This window comes from Phacochoerus africanus, chromosome 5 (genome assembly GCF_016906955.1).
Source record: "Phacochoerus africanus isolate WHEZ1 chromosome 5, ROS_Pafr_v1, whole genome shotgun sequence".
NCBI classification, from domain to species: domain Eukaryota; kingdom Metazoa; phylum Chordata; class Mammalia; order Artiodactyla; family Suidae; genus Phacochoerus; species Phacochoerus africanus.
Genome location: NC_062548.1, coordinates 10,523,515 through 10,547,780, shown reverse-complemented (window position 1 = coordinate 10,547,780; position 24,266 = coordinate 10,523,515). Strand labels below are relative to the sequence as shown.

At 56.5% G+C, this 24,266-nt stretch overlaps 1 protein-coding gene across 11 annotated transcripts in view; it reads right to left on the bottom strand.

The window, feature by feature from the left end:
• Positions 1-24,266, bottom strand: part of CUX1 (cut like homeobox 1) — a 352,629-nt gene that overhangs the window by 82,085 nt on the left and 246,278 nt on the right. For 8 of the 11 annotated variants that reach the window (XM_047779765.1, XM_047779771.1, XM_047779773.1 and 5 more), the window contains exons 9-11: positions 16,178-16,226; positions 7,439-7,543; positions 1,574-1,762 (exon numbers count right to left, since the gene is read on the bottom strand). In XM_047779765.1, the coding sequence (XP_047635721.1) occupies positions 1,574-1,762; positions 7,439-7,543; positions 16,178-16,226 (343 nt within the window). The remainder of the gene's footprint in view (positions 1-1,573; positions 1,763-7,438; positions 7,544-16,177; positions 16,227-24,266) is intronic. The other 3 variants (XM_047779774.1, XM_047779764.1, XM_047779768.1) reach the window with 1 other exon arrangement.

Below are 24,266 nucleotides of genomic sequence, written 5' to 3'. Positions count from 1 at the left end.
ACCGTCTCCTCCGAGGGGCCCCGGCACCCGGCAGGTGCGGCTTTGCTCAAGAGGCAAAGAAGAGTACAGTGGGGGTGTGCAGTGGGTGCACCGGCCCAGTGAGGTCAGGCCAGCGAGCGGCTGGGAGGACAGAACTGCTGGAGGCTTAGTTCTGCATCAGAAACATGGTCACGCGTGCCGGGTGGCCAGGCAGTGGGCGGGTGAAATCTCAATTTAAAAAAAAAAAAGCAGAATGGGCCCACCCACGTTCTAGAATTACTTTATGCAAGAAAAAGTTTTCCTGTTATTTTTGCAACTAACTCTGATCCACTTTCTTTAGCGCACGGGACTATAACTGGCATTTGGTCACTGACTCATTCACGCTGGCCTCACGCGGGTGCCGAGCGGGGGCGGGGCCTGGTGGGCAGAGTGGGGGGGGTTGCAGAGCAGGAGCCCATGCTCTCGCCCTCCCTGTCCTGTCTCTTCATCTTCACGGAAGATACCACCAAGGAGCCCTTTCTGGTGCTGACGTGTGAATCTAGGCCTGTCTTCAAAGTGTGCGTACTTCAACAGATTGGAAATACCTTAAATAAAGTGCAATTTAAAAAATACAATGTAAAAGGTTCTGGGTTCTGAATTTGGGACACAGCTTTACGAGGAGCCCCACGAGGCTCTAGCTTTTGCCTAGATTGTTGATGACTCCATCTGGGAGGTAAGAGGCTGATGGTGGCGGCTCCGGGTGCTGAAGCCACATCACGCTTGGGGCCCTGGTGTCTGGCACAGGCTGGAGGGTCACAAACTGTCCCCTTGGGGAGGGGGGGAGCAGAGTCCACAGGGCTCGATGCAGGCGTGCCCTCGGGAAACTCTTGGCTTTCATCGTGTGTGGGCGTAGGGAGGCTGCAGTTTCGGGGTACTGGGTCCTCCTGCCTGCAGCCTCCTCTGAGAGCCAGGAGGCCAGCAGAGCTGGACTAACACGTCTACAGACGGCCTGCACCCTGACAGGGCTCCAGCCCATGCAGGTGAGGACGCAAAACCCCTGGGTCCAGCACTGACGGCCTCCGAGTGCTCAGGCGGCCTGGTGGCTGTGGGCACTGAGGCTGGGGGATTTCTACCGTGGGCTGCACACAAGGATGGCCAACCAGCAGGGACGTGCCACCAGGGCAAGGGCTGAAGGGAAGGGGTCAAAGCCCACCCCACCTCGCTGCCTTGGGCTCCAGGACTCTGCTTCGCTGCCTCACAGAGGTCAAGGCTCCCACGTCTGCTGTCAATCAGGACAAGTGTCCTCCAAGCAAGAGCTGGGGAGCTCCCACGTCACATGTCCAGGGGAGCTCGGGCCTCCTTATACTGCCTCATTAGAGGGAAAGACTCTGGTCGGGCTGAGCTCAACTGAGTCCGCCACACTTCTGCCCTTCAAGGAGAAGGAATGTTAAGCCCACCTCTGCAGACAGCAAAAATGAGGTACACCACGTGTGCAACGGCCACAGCGGGGCAAACGGGGTGGCTTCGGAGGCGAGGCTGGTCTCGGTCGTTACCCTGGGGGCCCGAGCGCCCCTTCGAAGAGCCCTGTGCCCCCCACCCCTCCGCGCGCCCTTACTTTGAGGGTGCTGTTCTTGGCGCTCAGCTGCTGCTCGAGCTGGGAGATCTGGCTGGCCGAGTTCTCGCGCAGCTTGGTGAGGCTGGCCTGGAGTCGCTGCACGTCCTCCACCAGCTGGGCGATCTCCCGCTCTTTGGCCGCCAGCTCAACTTCCAGGCTGGAGCGGGTCAGCACCTCTATGGCCTGCTCCTGCGGAGGAGAGAGGAGATGACAAAACTGCAGCGGCTGCGGACCGGCGCTCGGGGTAAGGATGCCGGCAGCGGGGAGGATGCGGAGGCTGTGACGTCACCGCCGCCCCCGCTCGGACTGGACCCGCCCAGCGCCCTCCCAGCACCACCTTCCCATCTGTGTGGGGAGCTGCCGCCTGCCGTTCCATAGGCGTCTCCTGAGCGTCCACTGGGTCCCAGACACAGAGCAGGGAACACAAGGGGAGGGGTCCCTGTCCTCACTGAGCTGGGTCCAGGCCAGTGGGATGGGGCAGGGGGGTGTGATGCCTTCAATATGTTTATCAGCAGCACAAAGGCTGTCAGATGGCGCTAAGTGCCACAGAAAAACTATATGCCTTGGGGTTCCTGTCATGGCACAGCTGAAACGACTCCGACTAGGAACCAGGGGGTTTCGGGTTCGATCCCTGGCCTCCCTCAGTGGGTTAAGGATCCAGCATTGCGGTGAGCTGCGGTATAGGTCGCAGATACGACTCAGATCTGCTGTTGCTGTGGCTCTGGTGTAGGCTCTGATTGGACCCCTAGCCGGGGAGCCTCCATATGCTGAGGGTGCAGCCCTAAAAAGCAAAACAAACAAACAAAAACTACATGCCTTGATCTGGCCTAAACTGGGGCGGGAAAAGGGTAGCTGTGGCCCCCCCTTGGCAGGTGCAGCCATACCACTCACGGTGTGCCTGTCATAGGGCTCTCACATCTGGGGACAGCCAGCCAGCAGGGGAATAACTTTTCCTATCTCCCTCTCAGGAAATTGAGGGCTTTTGCCGTTTAAGAATGTGAAAACTATGGCGGTACCTTAGAAAACTAAACATAGAACTACCATGTGACCCAACAACCACACTCTTGGGCATTTATCTGGACAAAACTTTCCTTGAAAAAGACACATGCACCCACACGTTCATTGCAGCACTATTCACAATAGCCAAGACATGGAAACAATCTAAATGTCCATCGACAGATGACTGGATTAAGAAGATGTGGTACATATACACAATGGAATACTACTCGGCCATAAAAAAGAATGAAATAATGCCATTTGCAGCAACATGGATGGAACTAGAGACTCTCATACTAAGTGATATGAGTCAGAAAGAGAAAGACAAATACCATATGATATCACTTATATCTGGAATCTAATATAAGGCACAAATGAACCTTTCCACAGAAAAGAAACACATGGACTTGGAGAACAGACTTGGGGTTGCCAAGGGAGAGGGGGAGGGAGTGGGAGGGATGGGGAATTTGGGGTTAATAGTTGCAAACTCTTGCCTTTGGCATGGATAAGCAATGAGATCCTGCTGTGTAGCACTGGGAACTATATCTAGTCACTTATGATGGAGCATGATAATGTGAGAAAGAATGGATAAACCAGCTATAATGGAAAAAAATTAAAATCATAAAAAAAATAGAATGTGAAGTTTTGTGTGCAAAGAAGTGAGTCCTTTCTGTGTTTTCACCCGCCCCTGGCCCCGGAGCCCCAGCAAGCATCTTGCTGTGAGCTTATTAAAGAGGCACGTGTGGTCCACACCACCTCTGCTGTGACCGTGCTCCCTGGGCAGTGCCAGTGCACAGACCGCTGCCAGTCCACACGAGACAAGCACAGAAGTGGAGAGTAAGTGGTTAGACACTTTTATAGCCATCCGCTTTGGGGGCATTTTTATTGTCATTGTAAAATGATCAGTCTGCAAAAAAAAAAAAAGCTGTCCCTCACTGCAGAGCATTTGGGAAGTGCCACCCTAGATGATGCTGGCCAGAACTGAGATCAGGAGTCAAGGGACGGCGGACATGCCCTCCCAGTCGTGGGGACAGTGAGGAGGGCACGTGGAGGGGGTCCTGAGAGGGGAGAGGAGGGTGTGGGTGGGCTGGTGGATCTTTTTGGAAGAAGTGGGGTTCCATCTCAGGGCAGGGACGCCACAGGTGGGCACAAGGGTGGCGGTGGGCAGGAAGCAGGGCACAAGGAAGGGGTGACCGCTTGGGAGGGCAGCCGGAGGGGCCTGGACTCAGGGAGACATGATGGAAGTGATGTCCAGGGAGGGTGGCCTCATGGCGATTTAAGTGTTTTATTTTCATTTATTTATTCTTTTTATTTATTTATTTATTTATTTTTATTGTCTTTTTGCTATTTCTTTGGGCCGCTCCCGCGGCATATGGAGGTTCCCAGGCTAGGGGTCAAATCGGAGCTGCAGCCACAGGCCTACGCCACAGCCACAGCAACGTGGGATCCGAGCCGCGTCTGCAACCTACACCACAGCTCACGGCAACGCCGGATCGTTAACCCACTGGGCAAGGGCAGGGACCGAACCCGCAACCTCATGGGTCCTAGTCGGATTCGTTAACCACTGCGCCAAGACGGGAACTCCAGGAAATGGAGGAAGAAAGAGATGGGGCCGGGAGCTGAGCAGGGGCTGAGGGTGGAGGGAGCGACGTGCCCCCGGGTGGGGCTGCCGGCCCGTGGGCATGAGCAGAGGAGAGACTGCAGGACAGGGCACGGGAGGCACTAGAAGTCGGGGGGTGCGTAGAGGGGGTGGTTGGCGTCTGGCAGTTTGGGGGCCGTTGAGATCATCACCGGGAAGGGAAGCAAACGTGCATTCTGGGGCCAGGACCACTGGTCCCTCCCGTCTGTCCTCAACTCAGCCGCACGCGGATTCCCTGGGGGCTGCAGCAAATGCATGGCTTCTGGACCCTGCCCTGCTGGCTGTGCTGTGGGGGTAGGGCCCAGGGACAGCCTGGGGACGTGCATGGGGCTCGGAGTCAGGACCCTGGCTCGGCCAAACCTCCAAAGGAAGGAGACGGACTCCCCTCAGTCTGACAACAGGCCCCCGGGGGCAGCAGGACGGGGTTCTGAACAGGGTCCCGGGGGAGGCGCCTTCCCACCTGCCGCAATTCACACGGTTGGGGTTCGGGTGGGGTTCCAGAGGTTAGGGTGAACGTAGAAACAGAAGTCACTGAGGTAGGAGAACCCCATTAAACTTTGCCCCTGTGACCCCGAGCGCCTCCCTCGCTGTGAAATAACGCAGCTTGCGTAATGGCCCGAGATAACCATCTCCTTTGTCCCGCAGTCATTTTCCCATGAAGCGTGAATGAGGCACAACAGCGTTACTCAACGCGAGGGGGCCCTGCTGCGAGGTGACCTGGGCCGGGACCCCAGCCCACGAGGCAAACGCTCGGAGTCTGGGCCAATCTCCCCGGTACTGACCCCACTGGCTTGCGGTGAGGGAACCGGAAGCTCGGTGTTACTTTTCTTTCTCATGTCCCCTCTATTCCTGCCAACCCCAAGTGGCCAACTCGGGCCTGCTCCATCCGGTATGTTCACCTGATAGACAGGTATTTAGGTCCAAGGCGTGGTGCACCAGAGCGCTAGACAAATATCTGCCCGTAAATATTTGACAAAGGGCCCGCAGGGCTCCCGACTTCTTGAGTGTACACGAAGCAGGGGTGGCTTGACACAGGGGAAAAAGAGTGGACTTTGGAGCAGGGCAAACCTGGCATCATATACCAGCTCGGTCGCTTTCTAGCTGTGTGACCTGGAGCAGGTTACTTAACTCCTCTGAGCCTGTTTCCTCACTCACAAAATGAAGGTAAGAAAACCTCCCTCCAACGACTGCGGCAGACACGAGATATCCGCACAGAGGCCCGCACGGCCCCTAACGCAGAGCAGGAGCTGGCTGAGCGGCGGCTCACCTTCCAGAATCGGCAATTCCCTGAAGACCCCGATGGCCCGGTTTTGGCTTTTGCAGAATCTATAGCCTCTACTGTTTCTCTGCCGAGTTCTGCCAGCCAAGCCCAACAGACATCTCGCTGCTGGCCTGCTTTCCTGTGTTTGCTCCCCGCCCGGCCGGGGCTGGAGCTGGAGATGATGGGCTGTGTGGGAACGCGCCCCCGAGGGGAGCCCTGGCAGGGCCGCCCGCGGGAGACTGAAGCGGTGCCATGTAAATAGTGCACTTAGCTGATGATGAAGTGCTTAAGCACCCTAGGATCCACAACTTACTCTACCTGCGAAAACATTCATTTCCTTCTGAAATGTTTTGGTTGCTCCAGTCCAAGATGGTGCCAGAAATCTTTTCAATCCAAACATTTAGCGCAGGGGCCCCGTGTAGACACAGGATGCATGGTTTTCTCTAGAGGACCCAGAGCGACCACAGAGGCCGGGAGGAGCCGTGCGGACTCCGTCCTCGGGGGCCTCCTCCGACGTCCGCCTCGGCGCTGGGTCCAGTCCAGGTAAATTTGGAAGAGGGGACGGTGACAGAACCAAGGGGACACTCCAGGCAAAGCTAATACTGGAGTCCCGTGAAGTACAAAGGCTGTGATGGTTGCTTAAACGGAAAAGTTTTCTCTGTAACCTGAAACACTTAAGTCCTGGTGTAGTGAATGTGAACTTGGAGGAAAAAAAAGATCCAGTCTTAAAAGGGGTCTTTACACGAAAACTTTGTTTTGGACCCCTTCCTGGGGAGTAATTTAAAAGCTCCGGTCTGGGGAGGCAGGGGCCCGGGCCGAGTGTTCTGGGGCAAGGGGTTTATGGCCAGGGAGCTTCTTCTTCCTCATCTATGTAAAGAACTAACGAAGCCCCGCTTCCGGGGCTGGGTGGGATGGTGGCTGTCAAACTGACGTGTGACCTTATCACAGTGGGGTGGCTCCCACCACACACTCCCCTCTCCGGGAGGGGCCTCACTCTCCCAGTGTCCCCTGCAGGCTCTCCAAGCTGTTGCGAAATAAAAGGACACCTACAAGTGCGATGCATCCATCACAGGCCATCAGAGCTGAAGGGACCTCAGGATCACGTGCTCTTTACACACCAGAAACTGAGGCCTCGTAGCGTCACCATCTGAGTTAATCATGGGACGTGAGCTAGAGATGGACTTGGCTTTGAAGTGGGGGCTCCTGGACCAGGCGCGACGACTGGAAGACTAGCCACCACGGCTGGCCGAGGATGGATCAGGGGGCAGGGCTTGGTCTGAGGGCTTCGCGCAGAGTCGTTTCCAGAACCCATTTTAAGAATGATGCAACTGAGACTCAGGGCGCTTAAGCCACTCGCCCCAAGTCACACGGGTGGAAAACGGCAGACAGAGCTGGGGTCGGAGCTGAGTGGTCTGGCTCCAGGGTCCTTGGTATTAAAGATTACGCTGCTCCGTATCGCCAGAGAGCACTGAAAGCAGGAGTCTGCGCGCTGATGGTTCACAGCCGCCTTGACGGAGCTGGGGCAGCTCCAGCGAAGCGCAATGTTCATTCATCTTAGAAAAATCAAGCGGCCAAAGGACCGAGACGGGCTCCTCACTCCCTCGGATGCTCGCACGTCAGGCGAGACCTGACTGTACCGCAGTCTTACACTGTTCTTCCTTCTGGAAGGACACATCCCGGAGAAGACCAGACCTCCAATGCTCCCCGGCAGGTTCGCCAGCCTCCAGCTTCCGATCGCCACCTGTCGGCCAGTGCCCCCCCCACCCCCCGCCCCGCCTCTGCCTCTGCACCGGGCGGGCATCCATAGGTTCCAGCCCCAGCCTGTCACAAGCACTCCCCCCTGAGTGGGCAGTCCTGTGTCAAATGTGATCTCGAAAAGGGACGCTCTAAAGCCAAAGAAGGAAGCGGCTGTGGCACACAGAGGTACCGGCGCGCGGTGACAGGGTCCCCTCGGGGCCCGGCTACCCACCACGTCCGGTGCCTTCTGGATCTGCGAGGCCAGTTGGAGAGAGTGGTTGGCCGACGAGAGCTGCTCCCTCAAGGTCTCTGCCTCCCTCTGGGCCACCTCTGCCCTCTGAAGGAAATGAAAGGGGTGGAAAGAGAAAGTACATTCAGTTTAACAACTGACAATTATTACAAGAACATTCATCAATTCACGCCTGACTGACTATAATTGATTTTCCTAAACACTCAACCTAATAAATGCTAGAAAAAAACACAGAATGTGATGGATTTTTATTTTAAACAGTACAAGGAAGAAATAATTGAGCGATTATGACAGTAATTTAACGCTAGGAGCAAGGAATCCCCTGCTGATACTAGCGCTCCGGCCCAGTGAATTTCCCAGACTGAATAAATACAAGTGGAAATGGAGTCTTTTGATTCAATTTCTTTCTATTCTCATAGACCAAGAAGATTTTATTGCAGGATTACTCCTGGGAGTAATTCTCACGGGTAAACAGTGAATTAAAGACACTCTGGCCATTCTCCTCCCGCAAACACGCACGATGCTGTGGCTCTTTCCCTCCCGTGAGTATTTCCATAGACGGACGGGGTGGGAGACGCCACTTCTTTTGTGAGGACCAGGCTCATTTCAGCGTATTTAACCCTTCACCTGGCAACGCTTTCTAACATCGCGGCTGGCATTTCCAGCCACCCAGGCCGAGCTGGGGCTGCGAGGGGGTGAGGACGAACGGAGCCATGAGCGGACGCGTCTGTCATTTCCCGGACAGGGACACCGGTGCCGCTGGACGGCGAGGACAGTCACTGCAGTGCCCGCTGCTGCAGAGGCAGGAGCTGGGCATTTGGGACCCGAGGGACCGGCACAAGCGACCTAACTCAGCTCACCAAGCCTCCACCTTCCCATCTGTAAAATGGGAACTCCGGCTCCCTCTCAGCGGCCTCGGGAGGACCCACACCTGCAAACACACCCCTTCAGAAGTGTTTTATTCGTCAGGACACTTGTCCTGATTTTATGGTCACGGTGGAGACCAAAGGCAAAGACGGGTGGGAGGCAGTGGCTGACGGACGCTGGGCGCGTGGACTGAGGCGTGATCAGTGCTTCTTTTCTGCCGGACGCACATTCTGCTCACAGAAAAGATGAGGGAGAGAAGCCTGGCCGAGCGAGGCTGTTTCGTGTGTTTTTTTATTTTGCGGTGCCACAGCGTGTGCCTACTAATGGCTAGGAAAGAACTGCAAAGAGAAGTGAGAAGTGAGCCTGCCTGGTCCTGGCCGATCCGTCTAGTGGTACGAGGATGGCATCTGGCAGCCTTAAGCGGGTCTGTGACGGCAGCGAAGATCCACCGGCCTGCATACAGACAAATTAGGGCATTTCTAACAGCAGCTACTCCTGCCCAGGGTGCTGCTGGGGGCCGCCTGCCCTGCTCCTCCAGGAGCTCTTGGAATCGCACTTGATCTAATTCCCACGGCGCCTGGCCGGGCCCGGGCACCACCTCCCACCCTCCCCGCTGCAAAGTGTCTGGAGGCGCTTGTCACCAGAGGCGGTGATGTGACGGGCATGGGGAGGACGCCGGGGGTGACTTCTGGTTCACGCTGACGGCAGGAGGGCCTCCCCGTCAGTGAAGACTCTCCCCCGAGTTCACTTCCAGATGAGCCACTGCACGTTTTTCTGATCATCGAGTCATGTTGCTGAAAAGTTTACTCATCTCTTTCTCGTCAGCTACATTCTTGGGCATAAAATCTCCACGGCTCTGCCAGGAAGAAGGTGTATTTTGACATATTTCTAGCCTCTCTGACTAGGAAAAGTATTTCTTAGCCTAGTGGAGAAGCAGCTCTGGTGGCAGCCAACGAAACAGCAGCACCTCCCCCGCAACACTGGCTGTGAGGTGTTCCAGAAGCATCGGAACTGGGCAGGGGGTTCACGGCCGGGATCTCACGCGGCCATTCGGCCGCCGGGAGCAGAGCGCTGTCTCTGTCAGCAAAGGCTCACGGCAGAAGGCATCCAGCTAGTGACTTCATCCTCCATTGGCATCATTTCTCAGCACTTCTGCACTTAATCCAGTCTCCACGTTCACGTACAGAGCTCTGTGGCCCATCCCCGGTGGTCACGGCCTTTTATCGCACTTGGCCGGACCTGGCTACAATGGTGCAACTTTTCGATTGTCTAGAATTTGGTAGCGTGGGTACGTCAAAAACAAAACGAGCTGAGGCGGTGGTTTGTGCAGCTAAACATGCACAAAACAGAAAAATTAAAAATAAAAACAGGCCTAAGAGCTGCTCAGGGAGGGAGTGGGGACTGGGGGCCAACAGCTGCTGGGGGGAGTTGGTCTCTGGGGCTGTCAAGGCAGCAGCTCCACGGGCAGCCGAGGCGGGAAGGAGGGGTGCCGAGCTGGGTGGCTCCAGGGATCGCTTGTTCCCGGGGCCTCCCATCTTCCTGACGACCACGGCCCAACCAGCTGAGGGGGTGTTTCCAGAACTGGCATCGACGGCAGGAAGGGAAGCTCTGTGCTGGTTCCTGATCTCAGCCCTCAGACCCGGGGCCCTGGCTGCACGGGACACCCAGCTCCCCGTTTCTACTGAGGCAGAGCCTGGGTTCAAAGGCCAGGGCTCCGGTGGGCGGCGGGTGGAACCCCGGTGTGAGCCCAGAGCCTGGGCCAAGCCTGCTTGCGTTTGGGTGCTGCTTCGGTCCACAAAGGTGGAAAGGCTGCCCTGCAGGACAACTGGCCACCAGGAGGTAACAGAAGCCAGGTGCCTAGAGGTGCCCACTAACGTGGTGACAGACCTCCGGTGAAGAATTATTATTATTATTTTCTGGGCCCCTGGCATGTGCTGCTTCAGGTAGTCATGATTATCTTAAAATGAGGAAAAATGAAAACCTTTCAAGACTTAAAATGTTAGGGGAAAGTGACCAGAGCCTGTCGCTGGTCTTCAGGTTAAGCTGCAGCTCTCCTCAGCTGTCACCAAGCAGGCAGGAAGCTGCTGTAACACTCCGCTTCAAAAATTCCTCTGCAGTCAGGCTGGCACAGGGTGGGGACGATTCTGCACATGTGACACTGGCCGGCCCTATGTTCCAGCTGAGCTTCGCTTCTTGAGCGGCGGCCCATGGTGTCGCCTCGTCCTAGAGGAAGGTCCAAGGGGAACCCACACCCCAAGTTCCTCAAGGGCTCCTGGGAGGCCCAGGAGGGCAGTGAAAGAACGCGTCCCTAACCTCAGCCCCGAAGGAGCATGCATCTGCATGGGGATTCAGGATGCTGACAGCTAATTCCAGGCCTTGAAGTCTCAAAAATCCGATTCACAACATGTGGAGAAGCGTGGCCACAGGTGGGGCGGATGGAGGCAAAGGTGGCCTCGGGCGGCTGAGATCGGCAGGGGAGGGTCGTTTCCTTCTCCCCCAGAAACAAGGCTGGAAGGTGAGGAGAACCTCATCACTTCCCCCGTCCGCAGGCTCTCCTTGCCTTGGGGACACCGGAGATGAGCAAGTCCCTCCGGTGACACAGCAGCCACGTGGGCTGGCAAAGGGCTGTGCTCCCAGGGAGACGGATGTGGCTTGGAACCCAGCTCTGCTGGCAGGCTGTCCCTTCACAAGGCTGCTGGGGCAAATGACTACAAATTTAGTGGATTAAAGCAACACGAATTTCTTAGGTTACAGTGCTGAAGTCAGGCGCCTGCCATGGGTCTCACTGAGGTTAAGTTCGAGATGCCGGCCGGGCTGCTCCCTTCTTGAGGCTCCAGGGGAGCGTCTGTCTTCTTGTCGTTCCCAGGTCCCAGAGGGCTGCCCACCCTGCTCGGCTTGTGACCCCTCCGTCCGGCTTCAGTGGCCCGTCAAACCCTCTCACACGCCACCACTGACAGCGACTCCTCCGCCCCGGTCTCTGCAGGTGAGGCCCGGTAGTGACAGAGGGCACACCTGCCTCACACCAGGGAGCCTCCCATCTCAAGGTGAGCAGACTGACAGCCTCAAGTCCGCTCTGCAGGTAAGGGAACGTGGATGTCTTTGGGGGGCACCGCCCTCTGCAAGGAGTAGGAGCACTTCCGGGAGGACGCCAGCTCTCCTTGGGGCCGACCCCCAGCAAGTTCCCCATGTGACCGCAGACTCTGGATGGACAAAAGGGGAGCAAGACCGACAAACCACCCCCTGAAGGAATGGACGCCGTCTCTTTGGAAAGCGCGCAGCTAACCTCGGGTCACCCTTCCAAAGCGACACTCCAAAGCGACAACTCTGAGGACCGCTAGGCGCCCACGTCCTGATCAGACCTCTGCCTGCATTTCCGGGGGACTCGATGGATGCTGAGGTGCATTTCCTGTCTCGGGTGGGCCAGACTGAAGCTGGAACTGCACCGATGCCTGCCGCCCCCAGAAATGCTGATTGTCACAGCCTGTCCACTGACCACCGAGTCACGATTTCGGAAAAGTCAGAAGAGCAAACTTCCCTACCTCCTCCTGCCACCGAAGCTCCGATCCTTTGCTATCAGCACTCAGCCGGTATGAATACCTGCACCTCGAGGCTGAACAAACAGGCGTAAGTGAGACCCGGCTGCCGCTCTTGTGCTTTTCCTCACTAGAAACACCAGCACATTAGCAACAAGATAGAGCCTCCCGTCTCAGTAGAACGTTTTGACTAAAAACCCAGCACAGAAAGAATGTTATATGCCAGTGAACTAGCAAATTGCTCCTCTTGGGGCCCCCTCGATGGGGAAGGCGAAGAACCAGCTGTCCGGCGGCGCCCGCCCCCGAGCGGCTCCTCCTGCCCGGCCGCCCCCGCCCCCGACGGCCACACCCCGGCCACCTCACTCTGCCCTGATCCATCCCAACAGCTGCCTTCTGCACTCCTGGCTTTTCACTCCCTTTCGTTCTCCGGTGTTTGGCTAAAGCGGTCCTTCTAGAACTCAAATCTGACATCTCGGTCCTGCCTGTGATTCTCCCTTGGCCCCAGGATGAGGCCCTCCCCAAAGCCGGCTAGACCCCCTCCCCTGGGCCCACCTCCCACTCAGGCTTTACAGAATGACCTGGAACCCCCAGAGCTCAGTGTCTTTCCGTAAAGGCCCTTCCTTGCCCGCATGGAACCCCTCTTGCTCACGTCCACCCGGGAGTTCTTCCTGTTGCTGAGTCATCCTTCTCGACCTGTTGAGTCGTCGAGTCCAACCCCACTTTCTGTTTGCTCTGTATCCGATTCTCCAGCGCATACTCTCAGCCCCGTCTGGCTCTCATCTGCCTGCAGAGCTCTGGTGACGGGCAGCTCACTCCCTTTATGGTACCTCTGGAGAGTCTTTCTTTTCTTTCTTTATGTCTTTTTAGGGTCACACCCTCGAGGCATATGGAGGTTCCCAGGCTAGGGGGGCAAACTGGAGCTGTAGCTGCCGGCCTACCAGCTCCGAGCCATGTCTGTGACCTACACCACAGCTCACGGCAATGCTGGATCCCTAACCCACTGAGCGAGGCCAGGGATTGAACCCCCACGTCCTCATGGATACGAGTTGGGTTTGTTAACCACTGAGCCACGACAGGAACTCCTGCAGAGTCACTGTTGAGAGCGACCTTCTCTACCCTGGAAGTGACCTCCTTCCCATCAGCCTCTGCGCTTGGCCCTGAAAAAGCCTGCCCCTTTCCCTGGCCAGCCCCGGAGGGCTGCTAGGCTGGGCTTTGCAATGTCCACCTAGGCCTTCCCCTTTCTAATCTCTTAACATCCCAAAGCCTTCTGCCTTCCCCCCTCCCCAAAGATTAGGAGTATCTCCAAACCTCCTGGCTTCTTTCCTGGGAGGGTGCCTTCCCCGTCTGGGCCATGGAGTGGACCCTGCATGCATTCCGGGTGCCTGACTTCCTTCTAGTGTGTGTGGTTCCAAGACAAATGTGAATTCCTGGGGCATGGGACTAGCTGCTGCAAACGGGGGCAGAATCACCGCCTCCTTCGTTCGAGAAGCTATTTCAGTTCACGCAACCTTGGGCATTAATTGCATTCTCCAGGTTGCCTCAATGTCCTTTGGCAGCCACGTGGGGCCAGGAACTCACTGAGTGCCTGGGGAGACGCTCCTAGATCCCTTCCCACCACCAGCACGCCGGTGTCTCCCCAGAGCAGGGCTTTATCATTCTCCCTCGGAACCCGTGCATATATTCAAGCCCCTATTTCCAGGCATTTTACCTCTAACCCCTGAAACCATCTTGCAAAGGAAGTACAGGCAGGCCCTTGCTTCACTGCGCTTCAGTTTACTGTGCTTTGCAGGTAGCACGCTTTTTACAAACTGAAGGTTTGGGGCAGCCCTGTGCTGAGCAAGCCTACTGGCGCTAGCTTTCCAAGGCATCATTTCAGAATTAAGGTGTGTACGCACACGGCTTAGACACAACCCTCTCGCACACTAATAGACTACAGCGTAGTGCAAACACAACTCTGATATGCACGGGAGGCCAAAAACAGCGACTTGCGTTGTGATACTCGCTCTATTGGGGTGATCTGGACCCCAGGTCTCTCCGAGGCCTGCCTGTGCTAGTCGTCACTCCCTCGCGCCCCTTCTCTCTTGCATTAACAATTTTTTTTTTTAAATTAAGAAGATTCAATTATGGTGAAGTACAATAACATAAAACATACCATCGGAGTCATTTTTAAGTATACCTTTGAAAGGAGTAAGTACGTTTACGTCGTTGTGCAACCCAGCTCCAGAACTTTCTCGTCTTGCAAAACTGAAACTCTGTCCCCATTAAGCAACGCCTCCCCCAGCCCCTGACACCCAAACCCCTGCTCTCGGGCTCTGTGGATTCCCATGTGTACGTGGGATCACACGGTTGGTTTTGTGTTTTGTTTTTGTTTTTTTTTGTGACAGGCTTAATTTTCTTTAGCATCATGTCTGCAAAGTTCATCTTTTTCTTTTTCTTTTTTTTTTAAAGTGGCGAAGAGACACGGCCACACAGCCAGGAAGTACCCAGTGGGACCTGAACTCACTGTCGCTTTGGGGGCAGCGTCTTTCTCCACGGTCCTGCCTGGTGTCTCCGAGGACCCAGATCCACACAGTGGCCCTCCACGCTTTGAGAGGCGCGTCAGGTCTGCCAAATGTCCTCAGGACCGGGGACTAACGGAAGTCTGGGCACCCGATGTGCAAAGAATGAAGCTGCCGGTCTCTCGAACCAGCGTGTCCCCCAGGGTGACATCAGCCGGGAGGCAGGCCCAGGACTGGCCTGGGGGGTCAGAGCGCGTGGGTGGAAATTTGAGAAATGCAGTCATGTGACAGAGGTTAACTCCGTCCTGAAACTAATAAGGTCTCTGCAAAGTTGAGCCTCCCACTTGAGAAAGAGCAAAGGGGCTGAGGTAAATTAGTTTAGGAAATTAAGGTAAGTACAAGCTGAGCATGTCTGTGAGGTGAAGCAGAAGGTGGCACTGCAGGGCAAGGAGCTGGAAGGGTGTTTGTGGCAAATGAGCCCCGGGGGCCCCCTGACTGTTTGTGGTGAAACGCACGGGCTGCAGGCCGGCTCTGCCACCCACCGGGCACGAACCTCAGTTTGCCCCTCTGTAGCATGGGGCTCCTGACCATGGACTGCGGGGGGGTCACGGCGAGGGTTAAGCGACTTGGTTCATGTGAAGGATTCAGAACAGAGTCAGGCGCAGAAGAGCTCACTCAAGAGCGGTCAGCTCCTCCTACACGAGCTGCACGGCTGCTCCACAGAGAGGCCACCTCAGGTGACAGAGTCCACGCATCTCTGCGGAGCACACGCCATGGGCCCGGCCCAGGATCCTCAGGGGCGAGCTGAGGAGGCAAGACCGAGCCCACCAAGTCCTCCTTAAGGACGAAAGGAACCACACATCCCCCTTTGCCGGCCTTTCACGTTTCAGTCAACTGACGTCCGAATGTTTTCAGGAGCCAAAAGACAGACAGGGAGGACGCTCTTTCCTGAGTCGTCTGCCAAGGTCTGGGTGCGCAATGCCGGGGGCAGGGGCCCTTGGGGACTCTGGCCAGGCGGAGAGCTGAGACCGCAGAGCGGAGGGGTTTCATCCCGCCGAGCCCCATCGAGCCAACTGCTAAGCCGTCCGGTGCCTGTGGGCCTGGCTGTCAAACCGAGTGGGTTGAGGCCACCGCAGCCCGTGGCTTCAGGGCTGAGAAACACAACCCAGCTCCCCCCGCAAATAAACAAAAGGAGAGACCCCTTTCTTTTCCAGTAGCATCACTGGCTGAAGCAAACGGCTTTCCTGGTCTCCAGAGTCCTTGGGGAAGGGGTGGGGGGGGGGGGCTCTGAATTTCCCAGGCAGCTGAGTATGTAGAGCCACTGGATCCCGCGTGCCTATTTTGTGCCGGACACAGTGCTGGGGGGATTTTCTGCAAAGTGTTGTGACAACCAAGTACCAGCTAGGAGGGGGCCGGCAGCTGGCAGCCCTCTCCAGAGCAAGTGGCTTCCCCGCCGTCAGAAGTGGAGGCGCAGACCCTGCTACAGGATAAGGCACTGGGATAAACCCTGCAGCGTAAAGGCTGTCATGGGAGCAGAGCCGGGGATTTCAGAGACGGACTAAGGACAGGCAGCAGCCTCTCCCTGACGGACGTCGGCCTCGGGTGCCCGAGGGGCTCGGACCACACTGGGGACTTTCCCGAGGAAATCACACCCAGGACTTTTCAGGTTTTTCTCATGACATCAGAAAAAGCATCGACAATGACCGCTGTATGTGGCAAGTACAGGACTAACTGGCTTCCGAAGTGAGAGAGAAGCATCTTCTGAGATGACGCAAAGGGCTACGCTCTTGTGATTTCACGCCCGGAGCCATTACGCGTCCTACCTGGTTTGCTCTTTCAAGGTCCGTCATGATCATCTCAATTTCGTCGGCCCTGGGGAGGCGAGAGGGAGACAGCAGGTTAGTCGGCAGCCAGGCAGGCTCAGGGCGGCCACGTGCTCAGGCCAGGCCAGTGTCGGGGGAGAAAAGGGCCACGCGGACCTGCAAGGGGACCCTGCCACCCATCGGGAGGAGGTGGGCTTGCATGGGGTGGGGGAACCAGCTTGCTCTTGAGGGGCTTCCACTCTCTTTGGGGAGACAGAGCTGTAAGAAGACAAAAGAAGCACCCTGCCAAGGGAGTGAACAGAGAGCTCTGGAAAGACCGAGGAGGCAGAGATGAATTCTCTTTGGGGAAGGGAATCGGGAAGGTTTCAGAGGTGATTGTGAATGGGGTTTTGAAGGATGACTAGAAGTCTGTCAGGACCAAGAGAGCACTGCAAGGAGGCTGGGAAGGCAGGCTGGGGGGCCCTGCAGTCTGTGCCATAGACCACCTGAGCTCACTGTCCTCACTCGGCCAGCTCACGCACAGGGGGTTTCTAGGTGCGTTTTAGTCTTTTTCTCTTTTTCTGTTTTGAAAGTAACAGGAAAGGCAAATCTATGCTTCCAACATATCACATCTTGGGAGGGAGGAATGCTCTCTCGATAAGAGTTCTACTGAGCAGGGCAGCGTCAATCCCCATGGTCCGTGGCAGGTTTGAACAGAACGCCCGGGGAAGTCACTGCCCCAGAGAGGTCCAGGTGACCGCCTCCAAGGAGGTCAAGGCTGAGACCTGCTGCCCGAAGGTTTGGGAGGCCACGGAAGAGGAGACGGAATGCCACAGCCACAGACCCTCCGTGGGGCCACCTCACTCCTTGCTCCACGTGGACCGGAGCTCGTTCTGCCTGCACGACTCAGCCCTGCCCCCCGCCAAGGGCTTGGCACTTCTACGCAGGGGCTCCCCTACTCTCCTGCCTCGGAGATCCCTCCCACCCCCGAGGCCCTGTGCTCTGACGGCTCCCACCACGCGTGAGGCCCTAAATGGGCCCATCACCCTCCACTCCTGGGAACCTCATCCCCTACACCCGCTGCTCCCCCAACGCTGCCAGCGGCCCCATCTCGGGAAGTGGCAGAGACCCCTGCCACGCCCCTCGTCTGTGCGTCTCCTTCGCCCTCATCCCTGGTGCTTGCACAGGGCCTGGTGTCCAGCTGGAGGCCAGAGTCTCAAATGCAGCCCGTCCTTCCAGCAATGGGCAGTTGGCCCGTCTACTCCCCGGGACAGGCTGGGGCGCCCGGACAGGCTGACTCCAGGGTTCTCTGCCCCCCAGACCTGCGTCGCCGGCCCTAACCACCCACCTCTAACACCAGGGTGGGAAAAACGGCTCAGGCCCTGGCTGCTTGGGTTTGGCTATTTGCTGCATCCTGTGCACCCGCCTCCAGCCCGAGGCTTTTCCAGCCTTTAACGGCGCCCCGCAATTTGAGGGTGGGAATCTTATCAGGGCTCAGCAGCATGAACTGGGGAACAGCTGCCTCGTGATTAGGTCCACCGGTCACTGTATCTGTGTGAAATCGTATTCTGCTTTCAGACTCGTCCGAGAAAAGTCCAAAACAGCTCATCAAATGGCCTAGTTAAATGAAGCTATTTTTAGGACAACTTCATGAAGCAGGTAGTGTCTCTAAGACAAACACCCAAACCGGGCCTCTGCAGGGAAAGGCTGGGTGCCAGGGGCGGCTTCGATTACAAAACATCTCACCATCTCAGACAGAAACCTCCAAGATCTCAGAAACCACCGCGCCACAGAAGAGAAGGGCCACTCAAAGTGGCAGGGTTTTCAATGTGACAGGAAAGGGCACCCGACAGTCAGGACAGGAAGCTGTCTTGACAACCTGCTGGTGGAGCCCACACTTCACTGTGTACGAGAGGCAATAACTTCTCTTAAGGCCGATCGCAACCCTGAAACGCAGTTTTGAACTTTGATCAAACAGTCATTGACCACGTGTCCAGAGTCTGGACGTACAGGGCCAACCCGCCAGCTGCCTGCCCTGTGCCCGCACTCACTCCCTGGACGCATGAAGGATTCCTGACCCCCGCAAGCTCCCTGGCCCTGCAGGGACCACAGGACCGACGCGGGCAGATATGGCTCCCAGAAAGCCTGCCAGTGCCACGTCCACAGAGTGGGGTCGGAAGTGCTTGGCTGCTGAGCACCGGAAACCAGCTGTCCAGGCGCCTGTCTCCCTCTCTCTGGGGCAGATCCGGGAGTTGGTGGCCACAGAACCTTGAAGGAGGACGGGCATGGCCTGGGGGCGGGGGTGGGGGTGGGGCTTTCCCTAACCTCTCCTGCTGAGTTTTCATCTTTAAGCCTCTCCTGGCTGATTTATCCGCGTCATTGGGAGTCTCCTGCTCGGTTTCGCTCTCCTATGATCTGGCTGTGGGCACATCTACGTCCATCCTCCACGTTGTCCGAACATACTCCACATTTGCTGTGTCTCGATTCCTTCCTGCTGCCTTCCGATGGTTCTTCAACTTGACCCACGGGTAGCTCTGTTCATCCCGTCATCCGTCTCTTGTCATGCTGATTTTGGGGGAGGCGGTGGCCAGTCACACACTCTGCTGGGTTTGGGGGTCTGTCTCCCAGAGCGGGGTGTTCTCTGGGGCCTCGCTGTTGTCCTGGGGGAGGGGGGTACCAGCTACTCTTCCTGGAAGGGTATGTGGGGGGAGGACAGAGAGGCAGGCCCACTGCGACTGTCTTGGGATAAACTGAAGAAAGTCGCAGGGCAGCATTCAGTGCACTTCGCGGAAGGAAGGAAGGAAAGGGAGGGAGGCCCCCAGGCCCCCAGAGAATCATCGCGAACGCCCCTCTACTGGGAAAAGCTGTCCCCTTTAATTCTCAGCACCAGGAGGAGGTGATCCCCTGGCACAAGTCCCCAGCGCCTGGTCTAGAGATGGGGGGTAGAGGTGCAGCTGCCCAGGGGCCCACCCTCACCTGTTTTTATCCACTCCTCACTCCCTGCCTGGCCACTGCCATTGGTCACGGGGCCAAGACAGGGTCAGACACAGGCCGGGGCTAGAAGAGATGGCATCCCAGGGGCCTGGCTTCCTCTAGAGGCTGGATCAGCAAAGCTGGGATCTGCAGGGCCTGGGAAGCGGCATCCAGATCTGGCCAGATTTCGGGGGCCTGGGGGGGGGGCTGGAGCGCCCCCTTAGACAGTGAACAGTTTTGGAAGCTCATGAGAATGCCCAACACCCAAAAAACAGTGCATCGTCTTCAAAAGATTTCAAGTCACTTATAAAATAATTTAGTCACATTTAAACAGGAAGGTGTCCGTCCTCTTGGCAGTCTGACGAGGCAACCTCTGGAAATGAACTTCAAGTTTTTCCGTCTTCTGGTCCGTTTAACTTTGGTTACTAAGCGACCGCTAAACGGGACCAAAATACTGAACTGTGATAACAAGTGCGGCCCTTACCTTTCTTGACTGAGAGCAATTCTCCTATTTCCAGAGCTTTCAAATGATGACGACAACCCTGGGCATGGCTGTTAAAAAGACTTGGGCTATTCAACACCAGGTAGGCTGACGACAGCGGGGCCCAGAGGGGCTGCAGTTCCCATTCGCAGATCGACCAGGAGCCCCGGAGACAATACAAGGAACCAGGGACGCAGTGGGCGAGGAAAAGTTCAGACGATTATTTTAAAAGTCTGTGGGCTTGTGATTCACTTTCCCAAGGGGCATGCTCTTTAAAAGGGGAGAGAAAAATACAGCTGGCTGCGTACTGATACGGCATCAGGGCTTCTGGAGACGCGAGCCGGCCTGGGGCACCGGGGGACCAGGACCGAGATGGTGGCGCCTCTGACCGTCGGTGGGGCCCTCACCTCAGAACAGGGCTGCCACCGAGTCTGGACGACCCGCTCCTCGCCAAACCACTGCCCCCACCCCCAACCCCACGAATGCCACCAGGCGACCGCCCTCAGTATGTAACCCGACAATGCCCAGAGGTTAATCCTGCAACTTCGACTGCTATCTGAGAAGTACAGCGATGAATGAAATACATGCGCTTTCCTGGCGGGACCGGACGCCAACACTATTCCAGGGGTTCTTCCTCCTTTTCACTTCCAAGGCTCGACAACCACGTCAGGATCTGGAGCCTGACCTTAGCCTAAGATCACTCATTTGCCCAAGTCTGTAATAACTCCATGCATTGTTTGCTCAGCAAAACTATTTATTGTAAACATTTTCCTTCTCTCACCTTTTTACGAGCTGACAAAACAGCTTTCATTGATCTATGAACCTGCGCTGCATTACACTCTGCTCCGGCTTCCAACAGCGGATCGTTTCAGCCTGGCCTAGAAAATGCAGTTCATTCCACCGGTTCCCTACAGATCATGGCAGCGTATGCTCTGCGCCGGCTCAACAGCTTTTAGGAGGAACCTAAAAGGACACGATCAAAGCCGACGGCGGGGAAATCATACCCACCATGCAACCTCTGCGTTTACCTTTACGGCCGCCTCCCGAGTGCCGAGCGGGGGCACCAGGGCAAAGGTGGGGCGTGTTTCAATGCCAACCATACGACACCGGGAGCTGCTACAACAAAGCGTGTCTACAAGGCAGCTGACAAAGAGTCCAGGGCGACCTTCAAAGATCCGTGTATCTTCTTGGACCCGAGTCAAAAGCCAACAGTCTCAATACTAGACTGTAAAGTTCTTAGGCATCCAAAGAAGAAGAAGGAAAAAATCTAAAGATGAATTCCCCGTGCTTTAAAACAAACAAAAAGTTTCAGTGTGTTTGGTAAGGCGAACACACCCTCTCCACCGGATGCTGCATCTGACACCTGGGCAGTCAGGAAGGCGGGTCGCTTTCGTGAAACCTCCGTGCCAGGCAGGGCTCTTGGCACGAAGGGGCAGAGGAGCCCCGGACGTGGGCTCAGGAGACCGGGTGCAGAAAGAAAGGCGGGAAAACGAAGCGGAGGAGGAGCCAGAGGGCCAGGTGGGAGGAAGGTCTCTTGGCCATGGGACAGGAATCCCCTTAGTGAGGGGCGAAGGTCCTCAGGAAAGGTCCCTCCCCCGACCCCTGTGCTGCGCACACAGGCAGCCAGGCGGGACCCGGTCCTGCGAGAGGAAGGGCTGGTCTGCAGAGGCCCCAGGTGAGAGGCAGGGCAAGGCAGCCCTGGCCTGGGACTGGAGGTGGGGGAGCGGGGGCCGTCTCCTCTCAATGATTCTTTTTCATTTACTTTTAAAAAGTAGAGTAGAGTTGACTTACAATGTTGTGCCAATTTCTGCTGTAATCCCCTCAGTGATCTTTTTTTTTTTTTTTTGTCTTTTTAGGGCCGCACCCGTGGCATGTAGAGGTTTTCAGACTAGGGGTCAAATCGGAGCTACAGCCGCCGGCCTACACCACAGCCACACCAACGCAGGATCTGAGCCATGACTGCAACCTACACCACAGCTCACGGCAACGCCGGATCCTTAACCCACTGAGTGAGGCCCGGGCTCGAACCCACAGCCTCATGGATACTAGTTGGATTTGTGATGTGCTGCGCCGGATGGGGAAGCCGACGGCCCAGGTGCAGCCCCCTTACTGGGAGCACACGGGACCCACACTCACCTCCCGAGGCCTCACAGACATGAGACCCGCGACCACCTGCTTGGGGGTGGGCGCAGAGAGGTGAAGAGACCCAGGGGAGTTGGGTACAGTGACAGCCCAGGAGGAGGGACGGCGGGCTTTGCAAGCAGGAGGAGGAGAGCCTCTTGGGGTGTGTGTGTTGGGGGTAAGGCAACGACATCTGGTCTGTGTCCTGGAGGATGAGGCCAGGTCTGCTGGGTTGGGGACAGGGGGCAGAGGGAGGGACGACCAGACAGAACCGAACCTCTGCGTGGGGGCACTGCTCAGCCCCGTAACAGCGCCCCCCACCCACGTTTCCAGGGCATCTCACTGCTCCTCGCCATGTGACTGCCAGTCTCTTCCTGCCCCCTACGGCTTCCTATCTCTTTCTCCTACGATGGCAGTGACCATACAGAGCCCTGTCACACAGCCAGGGTGACAGCGGGGGCCTGCCTGGTCACGCGGGCTGCTCATCTTGGACTTTGGGTCCATACGTTTGTCTTTTGTCAGTGCAACAGCCAACTGTTCCTATTTTATTCAGGCTTTTTAATAAAAGATGGACACTGATTTCGTGAAGTACCATTTAAGCGTTTATGGAGCTAAGAAAATGGTTTCTCTCCTCTGACCCACGGAAATGGGAACTACGCGGGCAGTCACCAGCCTCTGTTTGGTTCTGGGTCTTAGGCTTTTAACACGCTCCTGGGTTCTAGTTGCTAATGTTTTATTTAGTATTTTTATCCACAAATATTCATAAATGAGACTGGCCTCTAGTTTCTTTTGCCTTTGTCAGGTTACGTCCTACAAACGACTGTGAAAGTGTTTCCTTCTCTCCGTAGACACAGGGAGGGGTCACAGATGCGATGGCACTGCTCTAGAAAAACCCGGGCCCACATCCCACCTGTACAGGCTCACTGTGCTGCCTGGCAGGCGAGCCCCGCACTGTCTGTACCGGGCCTGGCTCCCCCCGGCCGCCGCCCACCACCTCCCTTCCCAGGTCTGCGGCCTCCCAGGCCGGGGGCAGGGTCAAGGCCAGTCCTGCCTCAGGTGGCAGGTGGTGGGTGGTGGTGGGTTCCGTGAGCTGCTTCTCGGCTCCCTCCCTCCTGGTTGAACTCAAAGCATCTTTTGGGCCAGGAACCCTGCAGGGAGCGGAAACTCTCTCCCATAAATACCTTGGCTCCTTTCCCGGCTTTGATTCTCTCGATTTTCCAACCTGACAAAGAGGCCTAAGCGCAGAGCTGTCTCCTCAGAGCTGGTGAGCTGGGGTCGAGCCCTGTCAGTCCACTAGTGACACGCATTCTGGGCAGATTTCCTCCTGGAGCTCAATCGACACACACTCTTATGGATTCTTTCGTCTTAGGCTGTTCCTTGAAACCACCGCACCTGTCCGCCTGGCTGTCCCCTCTCCCGAGATCCCCGTGGGGGCCACTGTTGCCAGCCAGGCCCCGGCTCTCTGAGAGTCCCTGGGCAGCCCTGCGCCCCGTCGTCCACTCATTTATTTTCACTGCCCCTTTTCTGCCTCCGAGTATCTTGCTCGGATGTTGATCACTTGTGGGTTCACAGCCACGATCGCGGAGAACCCGGCCTGCGCTCACTGAGTCCCGGCTGACCAGCCACATAGACCTGCGACGCCGCGCTCAGGTGCTGCGCGAGGCGGGCAGCGGCTCACTGGCTGGTATTTTAAAGAGCGGAAAGTGCTGGACTGTTCGGCCAAATTGTAAATATGACTTTGAAGGAAAAAGTCTGTAAGTTGTTTTGGCAGCAGGGAAATAATTCGCTTTTCTTACCCCTTTTCACAGCCTTTGGACAGAAGGCAATAACCCCCCTGGAAGAAAAAGGACGTGCCAACCAGAGATCCTGGACTGCACGCCGCTCAGCCCGGATCCCCGCTTCTCCCCCTGTGCCCGGTGCCTGTCAGGGACCCAACACTGAGGGCAGGAAGGGAGGGAAGGAGAAGGTGTCTTCTGTGGAAGGGTTTTCCTGACAATCCCAGCCGCAGGGTCGGTCCTCTCACTGCCCACCCGGGTTAAGCCACCTCTGCTTTCGTCGGAGGCCGCCGGGCACCCTTCCAAGTCCCCGATCAGACGTGTCACCCCAGAGCAGCCCCACCCCGTCCAATCAAATCGAGAGACAGCTGTGGCGCTGGACTGCTACATCGGCCCCCCTGGACATAGTGGTTTTCACTCTTGTTGGAAAGGAAACTGTATGGAGAGACAGTTAAGTGGCCAGAAGGTCACCTCTGCCTGCTCAGAAATTAACCACAATTTGTTCCCTTTTATGACCACTATGTTTAAATTTAAATGATACAAGTAACCATTAAAATCAATTTTAGTTAAGCCTCATCAATCCCAAATGGGAAGAAAATTTCCCGTCTTGCCTCACTATTTAACGGACTTGTTTACATGAAATAATTGAAATAAAATCCTCCTTTAGTTTAATCTGCATCTGGCTGACAGACCAAGTGGCCCGCGACAGCCCACCTGGGGCATGTCCCACCTGCGCCAAACCAACGGGGCAGCTCCGCCA